The sequence below is a fragment of the Guyanagaster necrorhizus genome (genome assembly GCF_019112545.1).
Source record: "Guyanagaster necrorhizus MCA 3950 unplaced genomic scaffold BT62scaffold_49, whole genome shotgun sequence".
In the NCBI taxonomy this organism is placed as follows: Eukaryota; Fungi; Basidiomycota; class Agaricomycetes; order Agaricales; family Physalacriaceae; genus Guyanagaster; species Guyanagaster necrorhizus.
Window position 1 is genome coordinate 154,178 of NW_025064928.1, and position 21,252 is coordinate 175,429.

General features: G+C 47.1%; 10 protein-coding genes across 10 annotated transcripts; 2 read left to right on the forward strand and 8 right to left on the reverse strand.

Moving 5' to 3' along the window:
* Window positions 1-921: 921 nt before the first annotated feature.
* Window positions 922-2,465, reverse strand: BT62DRAFT_924012 (calcium-dependent phosphotriesterase; the record flags this gene model as incomplete). The annotated part of the gene is made up of 7 exons (XM_043184569.1): window positions 922-1,083; window positions 1,142-1,280; window positions 1,333-1,395; window positions 1,453-1,605; window positions 1,653-1,888; window positions 1,941-2,277; window positions 2,320-2,465. 7 exons carry the CDS (start codon window positions 2,463-2,465, stop codon window positions 922-924), a joined length of 1,236 nt encoding a protein of 411 aa, XP_043033963.1.
* Window positions 2,466-2,616: 151 nt separating this feature from the next.
* BT62DRAFT_584596 (uncharacterized protein) lies at window positions 2,617-4,761 on the reverse strand. Its single transcript, XM_043181515.1, has 12 exons — window positions 4,476-4,761; window positions 4,085-4,424; window positions 4,002-4,032; window positions 3,864-3,947; window positions 3,672-3,811; window positions 3,502-3,619; window positions 3,367-3,447; window positions 3,129-3,317; window positions 3,032-3,077; window positions 2,907-2,981; window positions 2,703-2,856; window positions 2,617-2,649 (listed from the first exon to the last, which is right to left on the reverse strand). Exons 2-11 carry the CDS (start codon window positions 4,297-4,299, stop codon window positions 2,705-2,707), a joined length of 1,131 nt encoding a protein of 376 aa, XP_043033964.1. The 5' UTR covers window positions 4,300-4,424; window positions 4,476-4,761; the 3' UTR covers window positions 2,617-2,649; window positions 2,703-2,704.
* A 1,679-nt stretch (window positions 4,762-6,440) lies between these two features.
* Window positions 6,441-7,232, reverse strand: BT62DRAFT_938001 (uncharacterized protein). Its single transcript, XM_043187442.1, has 4 exons — window positions 7,052-7,232; window positions 6,931-6,989; window positions 6,787-6,875; window positions 6,441-6,731 (listed from the first exon to the last, which is right to left on the reverse strand). Exons 1-4 carry the CDS (start codon window positions 7,152-7,154, stop codon window positions 6,524-6,526), a joined length of 459 nt encoding a protein of 152 aa, XP_043033965.1. The 5' UTR covers window positions 7,155-7,232; the 3' UTR covers window positions 6,441-6,523.
* Window positions 7,233-8,914: 1,682 nt separating this feature from the next.
* Window positions 8,915-9,291, reverse strand: BT62DRAFT_983127 (NADH dehydrogenase, alpha subcomplex, subunit 2; the record flags this gene model as incomplete). Its single annotated transcript, XM_043189750.1, has 3 exons — window positions 8,915-9,000; window positions 9,049-9,155; window positions 9,206-9,291. 3 exons carry the CDS (start codon window positions 9,289-9,291, stop codon window positions 8,915-8,917), a joined length of 279 nt encoding a protein of 92 aa, XP_043033966.1.
* Window positions 9,292-9,298: 7 nt separating this feature from the next.
* Window positions 9,299-11,138, forward strand: BT62DRAFT_975868 (regulator of G protein signaling superfamily). The gene is made up of 3 exons (XM_043189209.1): window positions 9,299-9,528; window positions 9,577-10,453; window positions 10,507-11,138. Exons 1-3 carry the CDS (start codon window positions 9,413-9,415, stop codon window positions 10,741-10,743), a joined length of 1,230 nt encoding a protein of 409 aa, XP_043033967.1. The 5' UTR covers window positions 9,299-9,412; the 3' UTR covers window positions 10,744-11,138.
* Window positions 11,134-12,768, reverse strand: BT62DRAFT_1048282 (Six-hairpin glycosidase; the record flags this gene model as incomplete). Its single annotated transcript, XM_043178500.1, has 8 exons — window positions 11,134-11,279; window positions 11,332-11,364; window positions 11,427-11,938; window positions 11,994-12,077; window positions 12,127-12,248; window positions 12,311-12,334; window positions 12,387-12,416; window positions 12,467-12,768. 8 exons carry the CDS (start codon window positions 12,766-12,768, stop codon window positions 11,193-11,195), a joined length of 1,194 nt encoding a protein of 397 aa, XP_043033968.1. The 3' UTR covers window positions 11,134-11,192.
* A 512-nt stretch (window positions 12,769-13,280) lies between these two features.
* Window positions 13,281-14,250, reverse strand: BT62DRAFT_983129 (concanavalin A-like lectin/glucanase; the record flags this gene model as incomplete). Its single annotated transcript, XM_043189751.1, has 5 exons — window positions 13,281-13,379; window positions 13,431-13,536; window positions 13,590-13,801; window positions 13,891-14,096; window positions 14,148-14,250. 5 exons carry the CDS (start codon window positions 14,248-14,250, stop codon window positions 13,281-13,283), a joined length of 726 nt encoding a protein of 241 aa, XP_043033969.1.
* A 1,084-nt stretch (window positions 14,251-15,334) lies between these two features.
* BT62DRAFT_910605 (concanavalin A-like lectin/glucanase) lies at window positions 15,335-16,295 on the reverse strand (the record flags this gene model as incomplete). The annotated part of the gene is made up of 5 exons (XM_043183803.1): window positions 15,335-15,433; window positions 15,487-15,592; window positions 15,644-15,855; window positions 15,914-16,143; window positions 16,193-16,295. The coding sequence occupies 5 exons, from the start codon at window positions 16,293-16,295 to the stop codon at window positions 15,335-15,337; spliced, it is 750 nt and encodes a 249-aa protein (XP_043033970.1).
* A 393-nt stretch (window positions 16,296-16,688) lies between these two features.
* Window positions 16,689-17,847, reverse strand: BT62DRAFT_584833 (uncharacterized protein). Its single transcript, XM_043181516.1, has 4 exons — window positions 17,339-17,847; window positions 17,158-17,286; window positions 16,746-17,105; window positions 16,689-16,693 (listed from the first exon to the last, which is right to left on the reverse strand). Exons 1-3 carry the CDS (start codon window positions 17,534-17,536, stop codon window positions 17,010-17,012), a joined length of 423 nt encoding a protein of 140 aa, XP_043033971.1. The 5' UTR covers window positions 17,537-17,847; the 3' UTR covers window positions 16,689-16,693; window positions 16,746-17,009.
* Window positions 17,848-18,014: 167 nt separating this feature from the next.
* BT62DRAFT_910516 (uncharacterized protein) lies at window positions 18,015-21,163 on the forward strand (the record flags this gene model as incomplete). The annotated part of the gene is made up of 15 exons (XM_043183800.1): window positions 18,015-18,159; window positions 18,214-18,459; window positions 18,512-18,729; window positions 18,785-19,215; window positions 19,259-19,339; window positions 19,386-19,497; window positions 19,520-19,569; window positions 19,622-19,757; window positions 19,821-19,839; window positions 19,896-20,005; window positions 20,051-20,212; window positions 20,263-20,365; window positions 20,417-20,507; window positions 20,561-20,710; window positions 20,761-21,163. 15 exons carry the CDS (start codon window positions 18,015-18,017, stop codon window positions 21,161-21,163), a joined length of 2,457 nt encoding a protein of 818 aa, XP_043033972.1.
* Between the last annotated feature and the right edge of the window lie 89 nt (window positions 21,164-21,252).

Sequence of the window (21,252 nt, forward strand, 5' to 3'; positions counted from 1 at the left end):
GCATAATGAGACATATCATTCATTAAGCTAATTTCTTGTTCCTTCAGATAGTAGTCTGTTCTTGTGCCGCCATGAAACAAGACCTCGTAATATTCCACATTATAGCAAATTACGTGGTTTCGATTCATAAATGATGAATCACTGTTATATTTGCGGTTTTGTTATCTCAATACTAGGAGGTCACGCCAGAATTCGATTACTTCAGCTAACAGATACTCATACTACCTCCTTGCTTCCGCCTTAGCCGCCTTAGCCCTCTTCTCCCTCATGGTATCTGCTTGTTTGCAAACACGACAACTTGAGCCTAGTTTCAGGGTGACGTTATGGTGAGCGGCGCATTTTACTGCGTGTCCCTTTATAAGGCAAGTCGACGTTAAACATGCGATGTCCCGCCATCCTTGTATGGACTACAGAAGGCGGGCCAGCGGAATGATATAGATATGTGAGAGCATTCACCAGTGGTGGTTACCTTACCCATGCTCGCAAATCGAGGTTACGAACCACGATATTGGACAAAGGTGCAAACGAACGATCAATAATCACAGTTCGTAGGTGTGGCTTTCAAGTACGAGTTGCCGGTACTCAGATTCGCCCCATCCTATGGCTCTTATACGATTGGAACTTCCCAGTTCAAATTCCGATAGTATCCTGATTCAACTGAATGGAGCATGTCTCTGAGCACCCCGACATCTGGTAGTAGGGACATTTTAAGTCGCTTCATTTTGTCCATTGTACACGGCAACGACTCGTGGCTGCCGTGCTAGTAGTAGCACTATCTGTCATACCCCTCGATTTGCTGATATATAATTTGCAAGGATAAAGGTCTGCCAATCCAAAAAGCATCAGACCCCAAGCATCCTGCCAACCGCCTGTTCCCATCAGGTTCACCCGTTTCGTTGTAATTTATGAACTACACAGTAATCATGACGGGCCACCGAGAGATATTTCCTGAGCCGCGATATGGGCCAAGAAGATCTTGGTTTCTGCCAATATGACGAGTCTCCCATCTCCCGCAAACGCCATGTTCGCAGAAGTACTACCTAAAAAGAACTTGCCCAAGATGGTACCTTCTTCATTGAATACCTATGGGTGCCGTCGTTTGCCAAATGTCGCTTCGATTAAGATGAGATGAAATACTCACTTGCACCCCGTCTCCACAGCCGGTATATACGTTGCCCATTGCATCGACTTGAATGCCATCCGGAACGCCAGCATCGACATAGGCAAATACACGTCTGTTCTTGAATGTCTGGGTATTGTCATCTACATCATAGGCATAGCTGCACAATGATACTTTCAGCGTTAATTTTGGAACGACAAACAGATGCGTACATCGTAGAGGGAAGAGTTTGGTTAAAACCCAAAAGATTGCCGCCGCTAGATCCGGTATCAGTACTGCAGGACCACAAGTCAGCAAGACGAATCACACCGCACAAAAGAGATAGTTCTTACACGTAAGCAGTCCGTCCATCGCCCGTAAAAGCTATTCCGTTACATCTAACAAACCCATCGGCAACTACTCTGACACTCCCTGTATCCGGGTCAAAACGATAGACTTGGTTTGGCATCATGGGCGCAGGGCGGAACCCGAACAAGTATCCGTATCTAAAAGGTGTCAGAGGTGCAAGTTTTCAACAGACAGAAAAACCTACGTGACATCAGTGAGAAAAATCTTCCCACTAGAAGGATGGACCTTAATATCATTCAGCGAGTTGAATTGTCTGCCGAAGAAGTTATCAAGTAGGACAGTGACGTTGTGTGGCTCCCGTGGGTTAACAAGCGCAATAGATGGTGGCCGTGCGCCACGCCCCGACGTGATAAGAAGAAGCGAGTCATTATACAATCCTGTTCCTCCATTAGTCATCTGAATCTCCTCCGATAGAGCAAGCTGTTGACTCTCATCAATCATCTGCTCTGCCATCGTCAAAACGAAGGCCCACCTCCGTTACTGGGACGTTGACGGCGCCGTCGGGATTTGCCTCAAGCTCAGCCTCTGCAGCCGCAAGGCTGATCTTTCCGTATACATTGTTATGATCAAGATCGCTCATTCCCAGACTTCCACCGTCATTACTGGCAAAAAACATTTCGTCCATCTCCGGAAAATATACAGGTGCTTCGTGGGCAAAAGCAAACGAGGCATTCGAAGCAACCTCGCGAATACTCGGAGATGACCCCAAAATATCCAAGAATCCCTCGTGAAAGACTTGGAAGAATGGTGGTGCTGTTAAGGTGGGGTTGAAGAGGGTTGTATTGTTGAACGATGATTCGCGAAATGAACTATTGGCACCTAGCGCAGTGTAAGAGAGCAGGTCCACGTACTACATGGAGACGCGGTCAATGCGGTGAGGCGAAAGGTAAACATCTGGCGTACTGACCACTGCTTGAGCTGGCAGCTCAAAAGCCAAAGCTCTTGCGCAATTACCTACTCCAATGGCAGACAGAGCCCACGGTGAAAAAACCCTCATGGTGTACACAGACAGCGATGATCAACAATCTGCTCTTTATATACGCACTAAAATACTTCTTGTCGTCAGGCGCCATATCATATGAGTACGAATCTTCGTAAACGAACCTTCTCGTGATGAAAGAACCTAACATATCGGAATATAGCGGGCCGTATGGACCCTGTGTGTTGAGAGGGAAAGGATTCTGTTAAGACTAGTATGTATACGTGGGTGGTGGATAGTGATAATATTATTTACCATTACGTGCTCTGACCAATAATGAATTTCGCTTCGTCTAGAAGGGCTTCGATGTCCTTGACTAGCCCGGCGCCCATGCTTGCTTTGTCCAATTTTCTCTGCAGAAATTTAGCTGCGCCATCTTCGATCTTCTGACTGTCCGTTCTATGTTGAGCTGGAGGATAACGTAAGGCAGCCGCCAGTTGATCAACATGAGTGACCTACAAAGTTGTTCCTCATGACTCTCTGTCGACTCAGGAAGACTTCGGATGAGTGCCGATATACGCTTCCGTTTGTCAACTATGATAAACGATCAGTGGTCTGGACGGCGGACTTCTATTATATCATACTTGACAGTATTAGACTCTCCAAATCTTGAAGAAGTTTCGGTACATTCTGAAATAGATGTAGATGCAGAAGCCAAAAAACAAGAAAGTGGGATCTCACCACCGCCTGACTCGCTTTTAAAATCTGCTTTGCGTTTTGCGCAAGTGACTTGTCTCTATCTGTGACAGAATCACTCGGAACTTGTTCTACCAACGAACGTCGTTGATCGTCTAGATATCCTTTCGGGTAAGCTTTATCGCCTAGGGACTCCCTTAAGACATGTATTGCGGAATTTTGGAAAGCGTCCATCTATACGGAAGGATAAGTCAGCTATCCAGCCTCAGAAAACAGGACATACGTATTTTATGTGAGGATTGACAGCGAAGAGCAAAGAAGACGAATGCTGGCATAATCCCTGCAGCATACCTTCACAGTTTTGCTAAATGTTCGAACTTCGGCAGTCGCTTCATCAGACTAAGGACTTGTTGCTTACAACGTAGGACTCCATTCGGTCCAAATCCACGTCACTGACCACGTCAATATTCTGCAATATAGTGCGATATTTGGCTTTCTCATGTGAACACTTCCGTGCCCATTGCACGACATTGGCACTAATGAAAACAGGTCGGCATTGTTTGCGATGGACACAGAAATGAAACATACATGGTAGCATCTATCTGTGCATCTCGAGAAGAGAGATGCCTTTGCATTACGATCTTCAGTCGCGGTAGGTAATCTTCATTCTTCCTGAATCCCACCGACAGCGCAACGCGAGAAAGGGCAACGTAATATGCTTCAATGTTCTAGAAAAAATAACTTGATATGGCTACAGATCAGCCTAGTAGAGATACACACCGTAATTGCATCTCTGGAATGGGTCATTCGGCGTGTTGGTGTTTGATTTACGTGTACTTCCGGTGGCACAGGAGGGACGGACAGCTAGGAAAACATTAGAACGACAGAAAACTGGCGGATAAAAAAACATGAACAGACCTGAGAGAACTGACGTTGTTCAAGTACTTCTCTACATAAAAGTCAGTATGAGGGTTATCACAATGTTGATCAAGGGAACTGACTTCAATCTTCTCAAAAGAGCCGTTATCTCTGCGATCCTCTTTCTCCTCATTGATTCCTTCTTCTCCAGGACAGTGAGAAAGAACGCGGCATTTCGGTTGTTGTGAAGTTGACTTCTCATGATCTTGATCTTCTGCTCTGCAACACCGTCGAAGCAAATACCAACTGAATATTGAGGAATGCTCACGAGTTTCTTCCACCGCCGCCAACAGTTCATCTAGCTCCTTCTGGCACAAATCGTAGCTTTTATTGGCTCCAGTAAGTCTAAAGCGGGATCTATCTTCAGAGCCAAAAGCCTTGATTCTATGAGGGTTCAAGTTCGCCTTTCCAGTTGTCTTTATTCTATATGGTCGACATCAGTCACATGGCTCATAAGCGAAGTAAACCGTTAACCCATGAATGTCACCACGAGCTTTCATTACATCTCTCTTCCCCAGCACGCTTTTACTGAGAAAGACCAAAATATCCGCCACTGGACCACGATATAATCGCGTAAATTGCTCGAGAGTTATTGTAGGAGGGAGACCTAGGGCTAAAAGTAGTTGGTACACCTCTTCAGGTAGAGTGGGTGATCCAAGTCGCGAATTCATCGAGTGGAGCAGAGGAAGCTGGATAATCAGGCGCAGGAGAGAGCCACTGTGGCACGTGATATTAACTCTTCTGCATGATGATGTAGTTGCTATATTCGCGTACGTGACGCGTGATTCTTTGGACGGGCGTCCATTTGTCCTATCACCTCCTGACTTCAACTTTCAGAATGTAATGATAGACCCACAAACCTTCACTGTCACGGGATTCCTCGATTGCGATGGTGTGATTGTCAGTCTCCGCGACGGTGGATATGCACGTCATCCCGCTTGGATCACTAGGGACTGAAACCTAATTGTGTATGGCGTCTGACAGAAACCCACCAAGAAGACTCCAGCGATAATCAATGCATGACAACAAAGCCTGTACCGAAAGATGGTGAACCCATGCCCATGAAGAACCACCCGAGGTGCTCCAAGTCCACTGGGACCTCTACTACATCATTTATTCTGACAAAAATCCATCAGTGCAGAAGTGACCCATTGTTATCACACTCATGCATCCAGAACTATCAGCTGGAATCTTATCAGCCATGTCTTTGAGAAGATACAACACACTCATGACATTATTGAAACAATACACCACATTATTGCAATTCTAAGAATTGAATCCATGCCCAAACAACAAAACCATATATGCACATCTTAACACCAGTAAGTTTGCTGTGAAGATACTGAACAGGCTGAATAACATACATAATGAGATACAAGAGTAAAATGTGTATGATATTCCCATACACAATGAAAAACACCTTGTGATTGCACTATTGATAAGACCCGATATGCGCAGCAATTACCAACAAATAAACCTCTGATAGGACACTGACACCCAAGAGCAGCATTCCCCAGCCGCTTTTTAGAGTAACACCAGATTGCCATGCCATTGGCATATATAGAATTGAGCTGACACTCAAGATAAAAGCAGACAGAGGGAAGATGAGTGACAAAGAGGAGTATGAATGAAATGTCATGTCATTTTACTGAGAAATTTGCACCAGTCAAATTCTCCAAACTCTATTACCACTGTTCATCTCGCAAACATATCGACATCTGAGTACTTCACTCTCAAGATTACTCCCCTCTGCCTTGGTCATCTCAATGTGTATTGAGCTGTTCTACACCGCATAGCCAGTAACATGATCGATGGTACACACCGTATGCAATGGAAGCAAAAACAGGCCAGGAGAGGTTGGCACTGTTGGAAATCCTCGGTGATGCGCAGGGTAGACTCCAGGCTGGTAAGGCCAGAAGGTATGAACTTCTTATTCTGCAGCTCCTACAGAGCTCGTATTTATACTCTCCAGGCTTGTATCTAGAATTTACTACAACTTTCCCTTTCTCTCGAGCTTACTCATCAACTCTCGGCATGATGCCGGATTGCCCTTTCTAGAACTTTCCAGCAAAATCCCAACAGGCACACTTCTTCAGGCGGCGTGGACGGCTTTTATTGTATCATATCATATGCCGATGCCTATAATACTGTCGAGTTGCGCTCGACCATACCTTCAGAAGTCTTGTCCCTCAAATCGGCCTTATTGGCCCTCGCGCCGTTCATACCCTCAGTACGTTCGACACCTCCCGTTTTCTTGCTGAAGCTCTAAGTTTAGGCATGGCCTTGGAGATCAGCTGTCGTTATCAATTACTCGTGAACCTTCTTGATCACACAGAAAATGATCTTACACAGTCAAAAGAGTCGATCCGCGATCAACAGTAATCTAAGGGTGGTGCAGCGTTGTAAATGACTGCAAGGAGCATATTCGGTGTTTTCAGAAAAATGGATTATTTAAAGCATATCACCGGGACATGAAGGTAAATAATTCATAACTTTCAAGCAGCAGCTGTTCCACACCCTCCTCACGGAGCAGTACCCTGGTTGCCGCAACCGTCGACCGTGGGCCAGAAAGTTGCACACTCACCATCCAAGCAAGCTCCGATCCATAATGAACTGCCGTCAGAACCGGTCCATTCCGAGCAGTCGACCTCTTCGAATGTTCCAGTCAATGCACCATGGCCCGAGGGGAAGAACGCGGCCGATCCTCCAGTATCTTCGCAAATGTCAAAGCTGCGAGGGCGAATGGTTGAGCGAAGCTTGATGATCTTTGACGAGAAAAACTCACTGGAATGGCATGCCCCACTCGTTTGTCAAATCCGACTGCGTCTGTCCACACCACTCCTCGTTTCCGGAGACAGGGCAAAGATCGGTTACCTGTCATGGTTTTCGTGTTAGAGGCCAAAGAAATTTTGTTCTTCCAAATGCTCACCTTGACGATAATCGAGTAGAAAGGTCCGCTGTATGATGTGCTGTATGGGTCTTCTGTCCCTAGACAAGCCGTCCTTAATCAGACCAACAACCACATTGCGGAAATAACTGTAGAAACGAACCTGTAATCGCGAAACATCTACCGCACGCGTCCCCAGCGCCCAAGCCCGACGAGGATCCGAATGCGAGCTGGTTCATCGCAGCAGAGTAGCCAGTCGCAGTCATTCCACAAGCTGTGCACCAAAGTAGTCAACGAAGAGCACCATCAACAACAAGGACCACTACGCACCAGGCGACGAGCAGCCCGAATAGTGGGTGAAAGACGCGTCTCCAGAGGCTTCTTGGACGTATCCAGCGAGGGCCGAGGATCCAAGAGCAAGGAGAATAGCACTGAGTTTGAGCATTGTTCAATGGTGAAGTTTCCTCTCATCGACAATGTTTTTAATTATGCGCTGAAACCTCGCGCCGAGCAACTTCCGTGGAACATATCATATATCCCGAAGCTGATGCGTATACGCGTTATCCTGGCACACGCGCACTGTGGCCGTGTTTACAATCTGGATCTTAATCTCAGTCTCATCATCGAGGCTTCGAAGCTTGTCCTTACTGTGAACAGAAATAGAAATTGCACTTGGGCGTTGGCGTGCCCCGACCCGGGAGCCGGTGCCTTGACCGAGTCATCTCTCTTACTTGAAGTTATCCTTCATGGCCTGTGAGAGCAGTGAAATTCCGATCAGCGGATTGAGGATATATCTATGTCTTGTCAACAGCAGGAACACGAACATTTCAATGTATTCTACTTACGACAAAATCAAAGATAGGGATGGGTATGATCAACGACAGCGGATTGAAATTTATAGAACGTCGTTAGTACGCCATATCGGTGGGGATATGTTCGCCTTAAACAGGCCTGTCCTGCAGTAACTAACATGGATATTCACACAAGGAAACAATCCCACTTAAACCCATAATAATCATGCCGATAATGAAGGCTGCCATAGCACCATTGCTATTTTCGATGACACCAGGTGCGACTGAAATGATGAGGGTTACATGACCAAAGAGAGCGACTGCTGCAGCGACACAGATTATCATATACCGGCCCCAGTAGGAGTCTGCTACATAGGCGCCGAGCAGCGGTGTGACATAGCATTAGAATTGGTAGAATGTCGTCAGGCTGAAGGCCATTCTCTGATTGCCCCATTGATTTCCAGAAGAGAAGGATATAAGGGTGAATTACAAGATCAATTCTTCGCAGTAGTTGGGCACCAAAATGCGGAGTAGCTTCTCCAAGAAGACCTTGATGATATACAAGGGAGGCTCCTGCAAGGCTAGGACCTTCGACCTGTCCATTATCAGGGTGAACACATGAGAATTCGCCACCTATTTAGTTATGATAGGCTCGGCAAGAACACCATCAACGTTTCCTGCAGGCACTCCAGGCTAGTCGGCTCGAGGGAACATGTTAATTACTCAGACTCCATACAAAAGTCCAGGTACGAGGCCGAATTGCGGGTGTAGGACTTTGTATGAACGGCACCTCTGTAATTAATGTTTCAATCATTCATCAGCTTTGAAAGCCCCGGCAATTCTTTCGTTCTTTCGTCCATATGGTAGCGGAGGGTGGCAGAATGTACCATCTCGATTTTGACATGTTTGCGGTTCTTAGCATGCTGACTCGTGATGAGCAGAATCAATGGTATCACAAGACTGCTACATACAGCGTGGCAAGCTTGAAGACAGACCTGGACTTATTTAAAGTGACGTGAGTAACCGCGCGAGAGCATAACGGAGGAATAAAGAGCGTCCAGCTATGTCCACTTGAAGGTGCCGCAATTTGTCGCCAAAGTACCGAAAGATCATATTGACATATGTGTCTCGTTGCGCCCTCAATGACGGCGGTATTGACTAAGGCAGAACTGGACTTGAGTTCACATTTTACAACAAGCGAAGACATTTGTGCGCGAAAAGCAGCATCAATTTTGTTATGAGCTCAAGAGCTGAGCAACTTTGGATTCTACATCTGTCGCCGAAAGATTATCAAGGTCGACATGCACTTCCCGGCCCCGTTCTACTTGGTCATCAGCATTTGCTGTAAATATACACGACATAGACACACCAAACCTCGCGAACACCCTAGCAGGAGTGCCGTTAGCCTCTCGAATCAACACGGGAAGATCTGGATTGTGTTGCTTTATTAAAGGGTATTTGGAGGTGATAAACTGCCTGTGAAGAAGGTGAAAGCCGCAGCTTTGAAGAAAAAAGATACAATATACCTCGTTCCCGCAGACGCAGGTCCCGTCTGGCAACATAAGATTCGTATTTCCCGCAAGGCGGGGGTAAACGCCTTGCTGAAGGACATGGTGGTACGGATGTGGTAGGGTTACGTCAGCAGTCGTTCCCAACGTTACTGACGTGACTGACGTTCGTTGAACTGTCCACATTATTTGCACACGCCCTTTCGCTCTGGAATATCTTCGCAGATGGATGAGCAGCGACAGCAGGATGACTGGGCCGCTAGTCGCAAGAATAGGCTGCCGTCGTTCACCGAGGTCCTGTCCAGGAGAACATGGCCTCCAGTCGATCTGTTCATGTTCTAGTGTGTAGTCTTGTTTTTTTCACCGCTGCCGTAACTAATTTGGTGCAGTCTCTTTCTCCAGCGTGAGGGCTCAGAAGATATCCTGGACTTTTGGCTCGACGTGCAGCAGCATGAAAACCTGTGCCGAGCATACTTCAAGGATGTTCGCAAGTCAGGTCGAACGATCAAGGAAGACTGGCCTCAGTACTGGGATTATGCACGGAGACGTGGGTCCATTTACGGTACCGTTGTCGGGATGAACCCAGATGGCGTAGGGACGAAGCGCAGTACGACGAGCACTGGCGACATGATAACAGATCAGGACAAGCAGGAATTAGCCAACCTCGATGAAAAGTCCGGTGCTCGTTCAGCATCACCTCGCCCCACGCCCATGCTCTCCGACCGAACTCGCATAAATTCTACCTCCCCTAATGACTTTGCCCGCTCAACGACTCCATTCTCTCTTTCTGGCCGAACACCTACCTTGTTCAATATGAAACGCGCCTCGCGTGCGCCTACCGTCATCCCCCGTTCTGCTGCCATCACTCGCCTCGACCTCATCGCCTCTGCAGAGCGCATATACTTTCGTTACCTGTCGCCTGCAGCGAATACAGTGAATGCCACGGAGAATCATGAAATCTATCTGCCACCTTCACTCCGAATCCACTCTTTCCCCTTGAGTTCAACCCACGGGCCTCAGTCTCAGACAGAGCACAATCTCATGGCACAAATACCCGACATGTTCCATTCCCAGAAAGAGTACTGTTTTCGTGCGATGGAGCAGGATGCCTTTCCTCGATTCCTGCGGTCAAAGGCGTTTGGGAACCTAACGCCGGTTTCATCGTTGGTACGATTAATCCTTGGGCTCATAATTCTATGGATCGGTCTCGCCGTGGCGTTTTCGCTGATATTCTTGGACGTGAAGCCCAAGTCGAAACGCTTCTTCGTAAGTCTATAGCCTATTCTGGCCTGTTAAGTTCATTGACATGCTTTTCCTAGCTATTCATACCATTCACATTCGCAGTTCTTTTCCTCATTTCCCATCAGTATGAGCTGGATCCCATCCTCGTTTTCTTCGGGCAATCCGAAACGACACCCTTTCGCACGCTGACAATACGGGAAGCGTACGTCAAGAAGCTGCTGCTAGGGCGTGCAATATGGGTTTCCATACTCGTTGCCGCATTTGTTACCGCGTTGACGTTGCTGTTCTGGGCAGTCCCTGGACACCGGCTATAGCGATGGCAATGGCATCCATACCCCTGCGATGAATCTAATGACTTCTTCACGATCCTAATATTCACCGATTTTGTCTGTTTTTATGTTGTTTCAGTTTTCGGTTTGCAGCTCGCGTTCAAATACCAGGATACCCTACCTAAGTACCTATATTTCCCTTGCCCCACTCTTTGTTGCATCATCACTCGTATTTTCTTTCTTTATCTTTAATTTCTGTTCCTCATTTATATGACTATTTTTTGGCCCGGGGCTTGTTTCGAGGAGTGTGGAGGTGATTGATAGAGGACGCTGGGAATGATGTACATTTCATGTAACTAGAGTCTGGATCATGTTCTCGAGTACTTAATCTGTCGCTAGGACAGGTTGGACTGCCATAGCGTCGGATTCTTGAACGTAAGAATGTGGAAGCTTCCTTTATTGCTGCAGTGAGTGGTAGCTACAGACTGGCACCTCTATAATGTTTCGTACTCGAGACTAGCTAACAAGAATGCAGCCAGACCTTTGAGATCATTGGTATCAACCTCGATGCTGGTATAATACTGGAAACAGGGATGGTCAGCGACTCAAATCGAGAAGAGGATATGACCTTACTTCAAATGTTCCATTTCCGTCCAAGCTTCCAACCTACAGTACGGCATGTAAGTATCAGGTTTGGGTATACGCATATTCACAGAGCGAAGGCCCACCAAGACTGTATTCAACCAATCCATCGTTCCATCCCTGTTATCAACGACCCAGTTGTCAATCATATACTGGTACGCCTTGGTAGCGGCCTTCACGATACTTCCATTATTATCTACCACATATCCAAGTCTCACCGCCTTCAGCATTGCATAGACAAACATGGCTGATCCGCTGCTTTCAAAGTAATTCCCGGCCCTGCCTGGCTGGGTCATGACCAACCACCACACACCAGAGTCCGGGTCAGCCGCATCGCGTACTCGGGGGACGAGTGTATTCAAGTGATCCAGAAAAATGGAATTGTCTTCGGGATAAATTTCGAGGATATCAACGAGTGCCATCATGTACCACCCTAACGCCCGAATCCAGACTTCGGGTGAATGCCCTCGATCCTCGGAGGCCCACGAGGCGGTGTGGGAGTAGTCATATCCATGGTACATAAGACCAGTGTAGTTCGCAACTCCTTTCTTTTGTATGGTGTTTTGGAACATCAGATCGAACTGTTTTGCAATGTCAGCTACCAACGAATCGTTAGCTCTAGAGACATTGGACTCGACAATTATTGGTCGTACCGTAAGCTGTGGCGTTGGTCGGTTGGAATGTGTTCGTATATACAGTGTAGAATACTTCACCCATGTAAATTCCATCAAGCCAGCCTGTAATCTCATTGATATCTTTCCTTTCACAATTCACAAGTGAGTGTACCTTGATTGTAGTATATCAACTTGTGCCAGAACTGGCCTTCGGCGGTTCGAGGTTGCCCCATGAGCTGCTGATGATAGGTATCCATAGCAATTTTCCATTTTGACTGGCCTGTTCGTTCGTACCTATACGAACGTGGGCAAATATTAGCTGTAGGAATGATGCATGCAACTGTAGTTAGCGCAACAGATATGCAAATGTCGGTCCCGTTCTGAAATAGTACGGCAGTCAGCTTACAGTGACAGGTTTTGAATGTCACCGACCTTATAGGATCCTGAGAGTAAGCGACAATGCTAAAATTCTACGTGAGTATGTGCACATCATTGAAAAATCAATCACTCACGAATAGCCACCTTCGATATCACCTTTACTATCGACGATTTGACTAGCCCCTTGGACAATGTAATTGAAATACGATTCGTTCCCAGTCGTTTCATATAACAGACGCAGTCCCCACTGCAGCTCTCCGTGTTCGTATGAATCAGTAGGTTCTCCATTAGAATCAAGTCCATTTCCTTGTCCTCGCGCTATGGCAGAATCGGCGGCCCAAATAGCGAAAGAATGTGGGTGAGCATAAACCGATGCTCGCGCCAGGAAAACCGTAAGAGCGACCACAGAGGGAAGCGAGCCTGAGGAAAAATGCATAGTTGGCGGTTCGCCCAGAAGTAAAGAGCCTGAGGAATATATACATGTTCAAGAAGAACCAAATCTGTAGAAGCTAGTCGGTACCAATCTTCGGACTATTGACGAGGTCCGTTGATCGCTTGCAGCGGCCCGCAAGATACTTGGGATACCTCGAGGATAGGGCATGTGCAGCGGTATCGATCCCATGAGACTGAAAACCCTGAATAAATTTTGGGAGAATACGTCGGAAGAACATCATCAAAGAGCAAGGACTCAGCGATACATGACACCAGATGGTAAGAGTCAACGACCTTGCTAGCACAACTCCGGCCCGCCACGCTATCTGCGTAGGCCGCGCGCCTATCATTATGATGTTGAATGATGAATTCAATTTCTTGGCATGAAATTGCCAAAACGCTTGGGTAGAAGAAACGTATTCAATGTCACTAGGAATTATTCAACTGATCACAAGACTGAAAGTAGAACTAGATGACAAGAATGTGAGTTTTAAGGTCGGCAGGAGAGTGAAAGTCTCACGATTTGAGGGTAGCGGACCCTTGCGTCGCCTCGGTGCCACCCTGAGCCGTGATGAGGTATTGAGAAGCGCTCAGTCCCTGCTTGGAAGTAAGGTACTATGAAGGCGTGTGAGCACAAAGCCAACTCCGAAAAAAAAAGAAACAGACATTAAAGAAGTCCATCAGGTCGCCATTGAAGCCCTTAACGGCACTCTGGTCCGAAGTCAAGAAGGAGTAGACAAAGTTAGAACCGTTGCTGCCATAATACAAATCCCTACAAACTAGGACGTCAGAACACGGATCGCGATGTCATAACAGACCACAAACCATTTATACCCAGCAATAAACAAATCTTTGACGATGGCTATAGCGGCACCGCTGACATCATAATTGTATGAGATAGGTTTGGCGTTAATATTGTCAAGCCAAATCATGATCTCGTATTCATTTGAGCCGCCAGCCGAGGAGGAAGTGAATAGATCGTAAGCAACGTTGGCTATGATGGTTCCACTAATAGTTTGACTCCAGATCCACGAACTCTAGTAAACCGTCTACACATCAGCATCTTATCGACTTGTCACTTGGATGGCATTCTGGCCTTTATACTGCTGATGGAACCGAGTTTGACGTTGAGACCGTTATTAGCATCAATGTTCGTGTAACTCTTCACGCCATCGCCACCACTACCGCTCCAAGTCCAGCTCGTAGTCCATGAAACGTTGTCACCGCTCGTGGAGGTAACTGCAGCGCATGACTGGCCGGACGTAGCGGCATTCTCGCCCCACTGGTTGAGGTATAGAGTGTACATGCCGGCATTAACACTGTCGTATTGGCCTATAGGGTTGTAAACACAAATCCTGTCTGGCGACAACGATCATTACTCACCACAATGTATCGAGGTATCAAGTCGCTTTTGCAGCTCATACGGAGCAGCGAAAATGAGGCCGATAAAGCAGAGCACAGTAGAGATAGTCGACAGAGAGATCATGGTCGACAGTTGTACAATCCTCAATAAAATACCTCCACTATCAGCAAGCCGAGCTTCAAGGCTAGAAATCCAGAAATTGCCGTCCACGGAGAAAACGGGATAGATACATTCCGGCCAAAACAGCTTGATTGAACGTCTACGCGACAATTATTCCGACATATTGTCATCGGAACATCTCGAGTCCCCGTATTGCTCTTGGAAGCAGTAGCACATGTGTAGAACGCGGCGGTACGTGGTCGAGGCCTCCATAGTAGTCACCACGGACCGCTCATGGAACAAATGCAGTTAACTTTGCGGGATTTGCATCGAGAGATCACGTTGGTGGCGGCAGTAGTTTGATCGGAAGGCGAAAGCGATGAGCGGAACTCGAAGTTCTGTGATGGCCGAATCTGGCATCGTTTGATGATGTTCGTAAAAAAACGACCGCCTGGTGGCGCCACTCGAGAGTACCCGAGTGCGCATACTTTTGGACTTCAACGTTCAACGTTTCAACAATGAGACTCCTTGCGGACCAAGAAAATTATTTTGAAGTACAGATCCGACGAGCGTACTTATGTATACGCTGGGCCCAGCTTCCCAGTTCGTTCCGACCTCCAACTTCTGAGTCCTACAAAACCGATCATCTATGGACCCCACTGCGGATTTGAATGCTCTCTACATACTATTGAAGGCGTTGGTTATCTTTGACTCATTCTCGTCGTTTGTTGATTGTGGGACAGTTGCTGACACCGAATCAGGACAACATGGCTCATATGCAGCTAGTAGACAAGCGTCATGACAAACAGGATTGGATCCTGGCCGCTGACCAGGGTGGCGGCCTCCTTAGTTGATGATATCAGGGTCGTTATGCAATCCACTGCTTTATGTATTCAGCGTTTCAGACTTAGTTGGCTTAGCAATGGGGCCCGGACAGGATTTTCCGAGGGCTAACTTCCTAGCGATTCCAAATGTTAAAGGCTATGCGAGCACAACAGCCAGTTATACTATGATTAGACTAATATGCTAGTCATTTAAGCGATCACAATGCTGAAAACGGAGCTGGAAAGGGCAATTAGTCGAAAATCGTTCGGATTAAGCACGATACTCACGAAGTGAGAGTGGCAGAACCTGAGGTGGCCTCAGTTCCACCCTGAACCGTGGTCAAGTATTGTGAAGTGCTCAATCCCTCGTTCGAGGTGAGGTACTATGATGGCGTGAGTACAAAACTAGTTCATAACGCGAAAAGAGAATGCTCACATCGAAGAAGTCCATCAGGTCAGCGCTGAAGCTCTTGATGGCGCTCCCATCCGCAGTCAAGAAGGAGTAGACATAGTTGGAACCATTAGAGCCATAATACAAGTCCCTATCATACAAATCAGGGAAATACTTCAAATTCACCGAAGAAATAACCAACCATGTGTATCCTGCAATAGTAACACTGCTAACAATGGGTGTAGCCGAACCGTCAGAGCCATAGGTGTAAGAGATAGCCCCGGCATTGATATTATCGAGCCAGACCATGATCTCATACTCATTCGAGCCCCCAGAAGTGGACGAGGTGAACATATCATACGCAATGTCGGCCACAACGGTCCCGCTGGTAGTTTGGGTCCAGGTCCACGAACTCTAGAAATTACATTCGAGTCTGCATATGTCATTTTTGGATGAAGTGGAGACGACCTACCTTGATACTGCTAATAGCACTGAGCTTAACGTCGAGACCGTCGTTGACGTTGATGTTAGTGAAACTCTTCACACCAGAGCCCCCGCTCCATGTCCACGTCGTGGTCCATGCGATATTGGTACCACTGGTAGACGTGACCGAAGCGCAGTCTGAACCAGAATCGGCGTTGTCCTTCCCCCACTGGTCGAGGTAAAGAGTATATGTGCCGGTATCGACGCTGTCATATTGACCTGGAAGATTGTGAACATCAAACCATCTACGATATTGTTCCCTACGTACCACAGTAGGTCGTGGTGTCGACACGCTTTTGAAGCTCGGAAGGAGCAGCAATAACGAAGGGTGTCAGACAGACGAAGGCGGTAAGGATCGAAAGAGATAACATGGTGAGAAAATGGGCTGCGAATCCTCGAAGAATTAGCGACAATTTATAGCCAAGGATCCTGCTGACCTTAAGGGGATCAGTCCGAAATCCACTCTCCATGACGATGAACGCCATAATCTTGGTAAGGCCAAGAATGTTCGAATTGATGTGTACCCAACGACTTACTCCGAAATAAAATCTTTCGGAGAATACTTGCGGTCCCCGTGTTGCTCTCAGCTAAAAATGGGCTGCAGTAGAATATTCACGGACCGCCGCGGTCCTCGGTTGACTCGTTCATGGATCGTCTGCAAATTCGAAATCACATTGGCAACACTCTAGTCCTGATCGCAGTCTTCACTTGTTTCCGAAGTTATTTTCCTCTAGGCAAACATGCAATCATGATTGGCGGTCGGTTGCACCTGGCCGAAAAGGTAGGTAGGAATCGAAGCAGTTCGAAGATAAAGAGCTTACATATTTTGCTACAAGCGATGGGGAAAACTTTTAAAATGCATTGTGCAATGCCTGGACGTGGTAGTCAAAGTTAAAGGCGGCCCGGCCCATTGAAATGTCGATCACGCCCATGTTTGCTGGCAAGTCGCCTGACTCCTTTCCGCAACCTTTACTGCCGAATAACTTGCTCTCATTTCAACTGTACGGCGATTAGAAGATTCTGAAAATTGAAAGCGGCACGATCTATTCGAGAAGGACAACGCTGAAGTCTACAAAGGTTCTAACTCAACTTTTCTTTGTGCCACGACTGTCCTCTGAAGGCTGTTCGTCTTGCGCGACTTTATGATCTGTTTCTTGCTTTGCAAAGGGGTCTTCATCCATCTGAAACGTTCGTTAAAGTGTCAGTCAAACCGTAAAGACGGAAATAACTCACATCTGCCTGTTTCTTTTTGCGCATCAATTCTCCGGTCTGTCGCTCCTGACCTTGGCGCACGAGGCCTTGATTGCCGGTAATCTTTCCTTTGACGACTTCCTTCAATCCAGTTACTTTGTCGGTGAAAGTCTGTTTCAACTAATCAACGAAGAATTCTAGATACGAGTACTAGCGTACTCACTGGTCCCGAATGATACTGCGGACCATAGCCAACTTTCCCCGCATGTTTCTGCTCAGGATATTCGTCATGTTTTTCACTTCCAACATTCTGGGATGGGTTAGAATCGCTTTTCTGCGTTGTGTCGGGGCGTGCATTCGAGCTGATTGCAGAAGGATGTACCGTAGCGGCGGTAGGTGTTACTTGTTCCGTGGTTGACATTGCCGAAACAAAGGAAGATTGGACGCACCATTGCTTATATACGCTTGTGCCCGGCTATGACATCTCTATGACGCTGCAGGGCGCGTCACGGCTATTCTTGGATCGCTCCTCGTCGCGCTGCTATTTTTATCTTTCATGTGGATCGAATTCGAACTTGTTCACGGCCCGGTTTGCTGTCTTCTGATAGTTTCTGACTTCTGCGAGGCATTCTCTCACCCCTCCAAGTTTTTTGGGTCGTGGGCTGCTCGCGTATTTCACATCTGGATCTGGTCTTGGCCGTTTTGCACACTCCTCGTCTACCTATCGTATAGAGAATCAATAAAACAATGCTATGTACCTTTTTGAACTTACCTTATCTTTGGGGCAACGAACAGATGGTACCATGTGCTTGTTGTTCTTGATACGGTGACCATCTCGAACGTGCCACCAGCCCACTTATAAGTAGCTGCTGCATGAAACACAGGCCGACCAAATCATAATGATTGACCTCTTCCGTGGTATCCTTTTCTTGTCGGTCGTTGTAGCTTCACAAGTATATGGCGCGAACTTAACCTCTTTCGTGAATCTTTTCATTGGAACATCAACTGCTGCAAACGGCGGGAGTGGGGGTAATGCCTTTCCAGGTATGCATCTCCCATTATTTCCTAGTTTCAGCTTTCCTCAAATGTTTATTTTAGGCTCGGCAGTCCCCCATGCGATGGCTAAGGTTGGAATCGACGTCAGTACCACCCCCCGGCAAGCGGGATATATCGCAGATAATTCATCAATCACGGGCATATCACTGATGCATGATGAAGGCACCGGTGGGAATACTGCAGGAGGCTACGGCATATTTCCTCTCTTTCCCTTGACCAACTGCTCGTTTTCCGAATGTCCGGTCAGGATTGGGGCTCGGGCTGCTTTACGTGCTGCGGGAGCTGATGGTAAGGTTGAGTTTAAGGGTGAAAATCACAGTGATACTTATCAATGTCTTAGCTGCCTCCCCTGGTTACTTCACCACGACGTTTGTGAACGGCATTCAGTTGGAGACGACGTCCACGCGAAGAGCCGGGTTGATCAGATTTACTTACCCAGAGGGCAACAACGTCAACCACGTCGTAGTCGATCTGACAAATGATTTGCAGCGGTCGTTTGAAGGTGGCGGTCTTTCCATAGCCGACGGAAGAGTCACTTTGTACGGAACCTTCCTTCAGGTCAGTCTCCACTTACATGTAATATAATATTCAATCTGACATACTGGTGTTCCAGAGTTATGGACCTGACAATTATACAGCTTATGCGTGTTACGACTTCTCCTCCGAGTTTGCAAATCAGAGCTTGATTGCATTCGGGATATACGAATCTGCTTCATCCAGTGATGCCAACGATATCGTGATCACGCCTAACTCAAGCACCGTCAGCTTTCCATTCCAATCTTCTGTCTATACAAATCAGGCAGGTGCCTTATTATCTTTTAGTTCATCCACTGTCACTGCACGTTTCGGCATATCCATGATCAGCACTGGCCAGGCATGCGCAAACGCGGATGAGGAAGTTCCCACTTGGAATTGGGATGCCATTCAAGCAGCATCAGTTTCGAAATGGGAAGACGTGTTATCGCATGTCCAGATTGATCCTGAAGTCGAAGATCCTAATGTCGTAGAACTCTTGTATTCGTCGGCAAGCCTTAAAGAAGATGAGTTGTTGACAGATCGACTGACTTCCGAACTTTTAGCTTTACAGGACATCTCTCATTCCTGCGAATCTCACCGACGAGAATCCATATTGGGATTCTCCCTATCCTTTCTACGATGCTCTGTTCTGGTGTGTGTATTTCCTCCTTTGAAGATGCGCTTATAAATTAGTCCAGTTCATGGGACACTTTCCGGACTGCACACCCGTTGCACTCAATTATTAATCCTCGTGCATGGGCTGATATCGTCAGCGCATATGTAGACGGCTGGCGTAACACGGGTAATCAAGTAGCCTCCATGCGCCGTCTAGACTGATGCGAGAATAGGATATATACCCGAATGTCGTGCTAACACGAAGGCGTGAGCGATTCACAATTCCATTTTGGCGCGTCGCTCACAGGTCCATGACCAGCGGGTACGTTCAAGGTGGAAGCGACGGCATGCCAATCCTAGGAGATTTTGCAGTCAAATACAGATCTCGCGCTGGAGATCTAGGCGTGTCCACAGATGACCTATACCAAGCTTTGGTGGACACTGCAGAGAACACGGTATGTGGCGATTTCCTCTTCCCTTGTTCCTTATCATGATATTCATATCTTCGTTCCGAACAGCCGCCAAACTGGTATCTAGGTCTGTTCTCCCAGGATTTAGGTATGCTTGTGTAGTTCTTAACACTGTGTCCATAGTCGGGCGACAGAACACGGCTTGGAAACAATTTGGTTACATCCCTACTGACTGGACGGATCCATCAGGGTCCACAGGTCTGCCTACTCGGGAGGCATCTAGGGCTTTAGAGGTAATCTCTTCCTGTTTAGTCTCCCAATCACTCAAATCAAAGCAGTATGCCCTTGGAGACTTCGCTGTCCGTCAGGCCGGCCTTGCTCTAAGAAAGTCTTCGGCTGACATAGCTACCTACACGAACCGCTCTATGAATTTTGTGAATATGTGGGACGCTAACCTTACATATGATGGATTTACCGGCTTCATGCAAAGACGATATCCTGTAGGGATCAGTCTGGTTGAGTCAAGGTATTGCTTACTCTCAGCATCTAGAACGGAACATTCGCCTTCAGTCCACCGGATGCATGTTCTCCCGTAGATCCCGTATCGCATTCTTGTGCTCGAGGCACAGACAATGATGTTGGATTCTACGAATGTCAGTACGATACACTCATGGCTAGGTGGTATAACTGATACTAGTCTTCAGCATCGTCTTGGGAGTACAGCTTCTTTGCTCCTCACTCTGTAGCGACTCTTGTGGATCTGATGGGAGGGAATGATACGTTCGTTGATAGAGTGTGAGCCATGCGAGCGCCACTATTTATTGTCGTAACTGATGTGCATTCACTAGCGACCACTATTTCTCCACCGGGTACTTTTTTGCAGGGAACGAGCCCTCATTCGCCATGCCTTGGATATATCACTACGCCGACCGTCCTGATCTGAGTGTTCTTCGGGTACGTCAAGTCATCTATGAAAACTTCAATACCGAAATCTCAGGGTTCGTCGTCCGTTCTATCTACATGTGATATTTCATTGGATTCCCTGCAGAATCCCAGGCAACGATGACTCTGGTGCAATGGCATCCTTACTGGTATTCCATATTCTTGGTCTTTACCCAGTCTTGTCTTCGACACAGATGCTTATCGGATCTCCTCTCCTCTCCTCGTTCATATTGTGCAATGATGCCTTTGGAACGAGTACAAAGTTTGTGGTGAACAATTTTGACAGCACGTCCCTCAGTGCGGCGCCGCCTGATGGGAGCAAGATGTACGTGAAAAGTGTAACTATCAATGGGGTACAGAGTTCAAGCATTTGCGTCATTGATTGGTACGATGTAGTTGGGGGAGGTGAGATTGTTTTGGAGGTTGATTCTGATGCAGACGCTGCGAGGGAGAGAGGTTGTGGCGAGGCGGGGCTTCCGGACTCCTTGGGGACGGGCGGATTTTCTTGAGGCAGTCCAGCAGCCATCTATACATGACAGGATTACTAGCTAACAGTAGCATTACTCCCGATACGTTCTGATATTGAGATACATAATGC

Excerpts from the sequence above, each read along its gene's own strand:
- BT62DRAFT_584596 (XM_043181515.1), bottom strand. The coding sequence starts at position 4,299 with ATGAACTGTTGGCGGCGGTGGAAGAAACTCGTGAGCATTCCTCAATAT. Across the intron at positions 4,033-4,084 it reads GCTCTTTTGAGAAGATTGAA|AGAAGTACTTGAACAACGTC; the intron begins GTCAGTTCCCTT and ends ACTTTTATGTAG. Across the intron at positions 3,078-3,128 it reads TAAAAGCGAGTCAGGCGGTG|AATGTACCGAAACTTCTTCA; the intron begins GTGAGATCCCAC and ends CATCTATTTCAG.
- BT62DRAFT_938001 (XM_043187442.1), bottom strand. The coding sequence starts at position 7,154 with ATGACTGCGACTGGCTACTCTGCTGCGATGAACCAGCTCGCATTCGGA. Across the intron at positions 6,990-7,051 it reads TAGATGTTTCGCGATTACAG|GGACAGAAGACCCATACAGC; the intron begins GTTCGTTTCTAC and ends CGGCTTGTCTAG. Across the intron at positions 6,732-6,786 it reads GAGTGGGGCATGCCATTCCA|CTTTGACATTTGCGAAGATA; the intron begins GTGAGTTTTTCT and ends TCGCCCTCGCAG.
- BT62DRAFT_975868 (XM_043189209.1), top strand. The coding sequence starts at position 9,413 with ATGGATGAGCAGCGACAGCAGGATGACTGGGCCGCTAGTCGCAAGAAT. Across the intron at positions 9,529-9,576 it reads GTCGATCTGTTCATGTTCTA|TCTCTTTCTCCAGCGTGAGG; the intron begins GTGTGTAGTCTT and ends AATTTGGTGCAG. Across the intron at positions 10,454-10,506 it reads CCAAGTCGAAACGCTTCTTC|CTATTCATACCATTCACATT; the intron begins GTAAGTCTATAG and ends TGCTTTTCCTAG.
- BT62DRAFT_584833 (XM_043181516.1), bottom strand. The coding sequence starts at position 17,536 with ATGTCAACCACGGAACAAGTAACACCTACCGCCGCTACGGTACATCCT. Across the intron at positions 17,287-17,338 it reads CGCAGTATCATTCGGGACCA|ACTTTCACCGACAAAGTAAC; the intron begins GTGAGTACGCTA and ends TAGTTGAAACAG. Across the intron at positions 17,106-17,157 it reads GCAAAAAGAAACAGGCAGAT|ATGGATGAAGACCCCTTTGC; the intron begins GTGAGTTATTTC and ends CGAACGTTTCAG.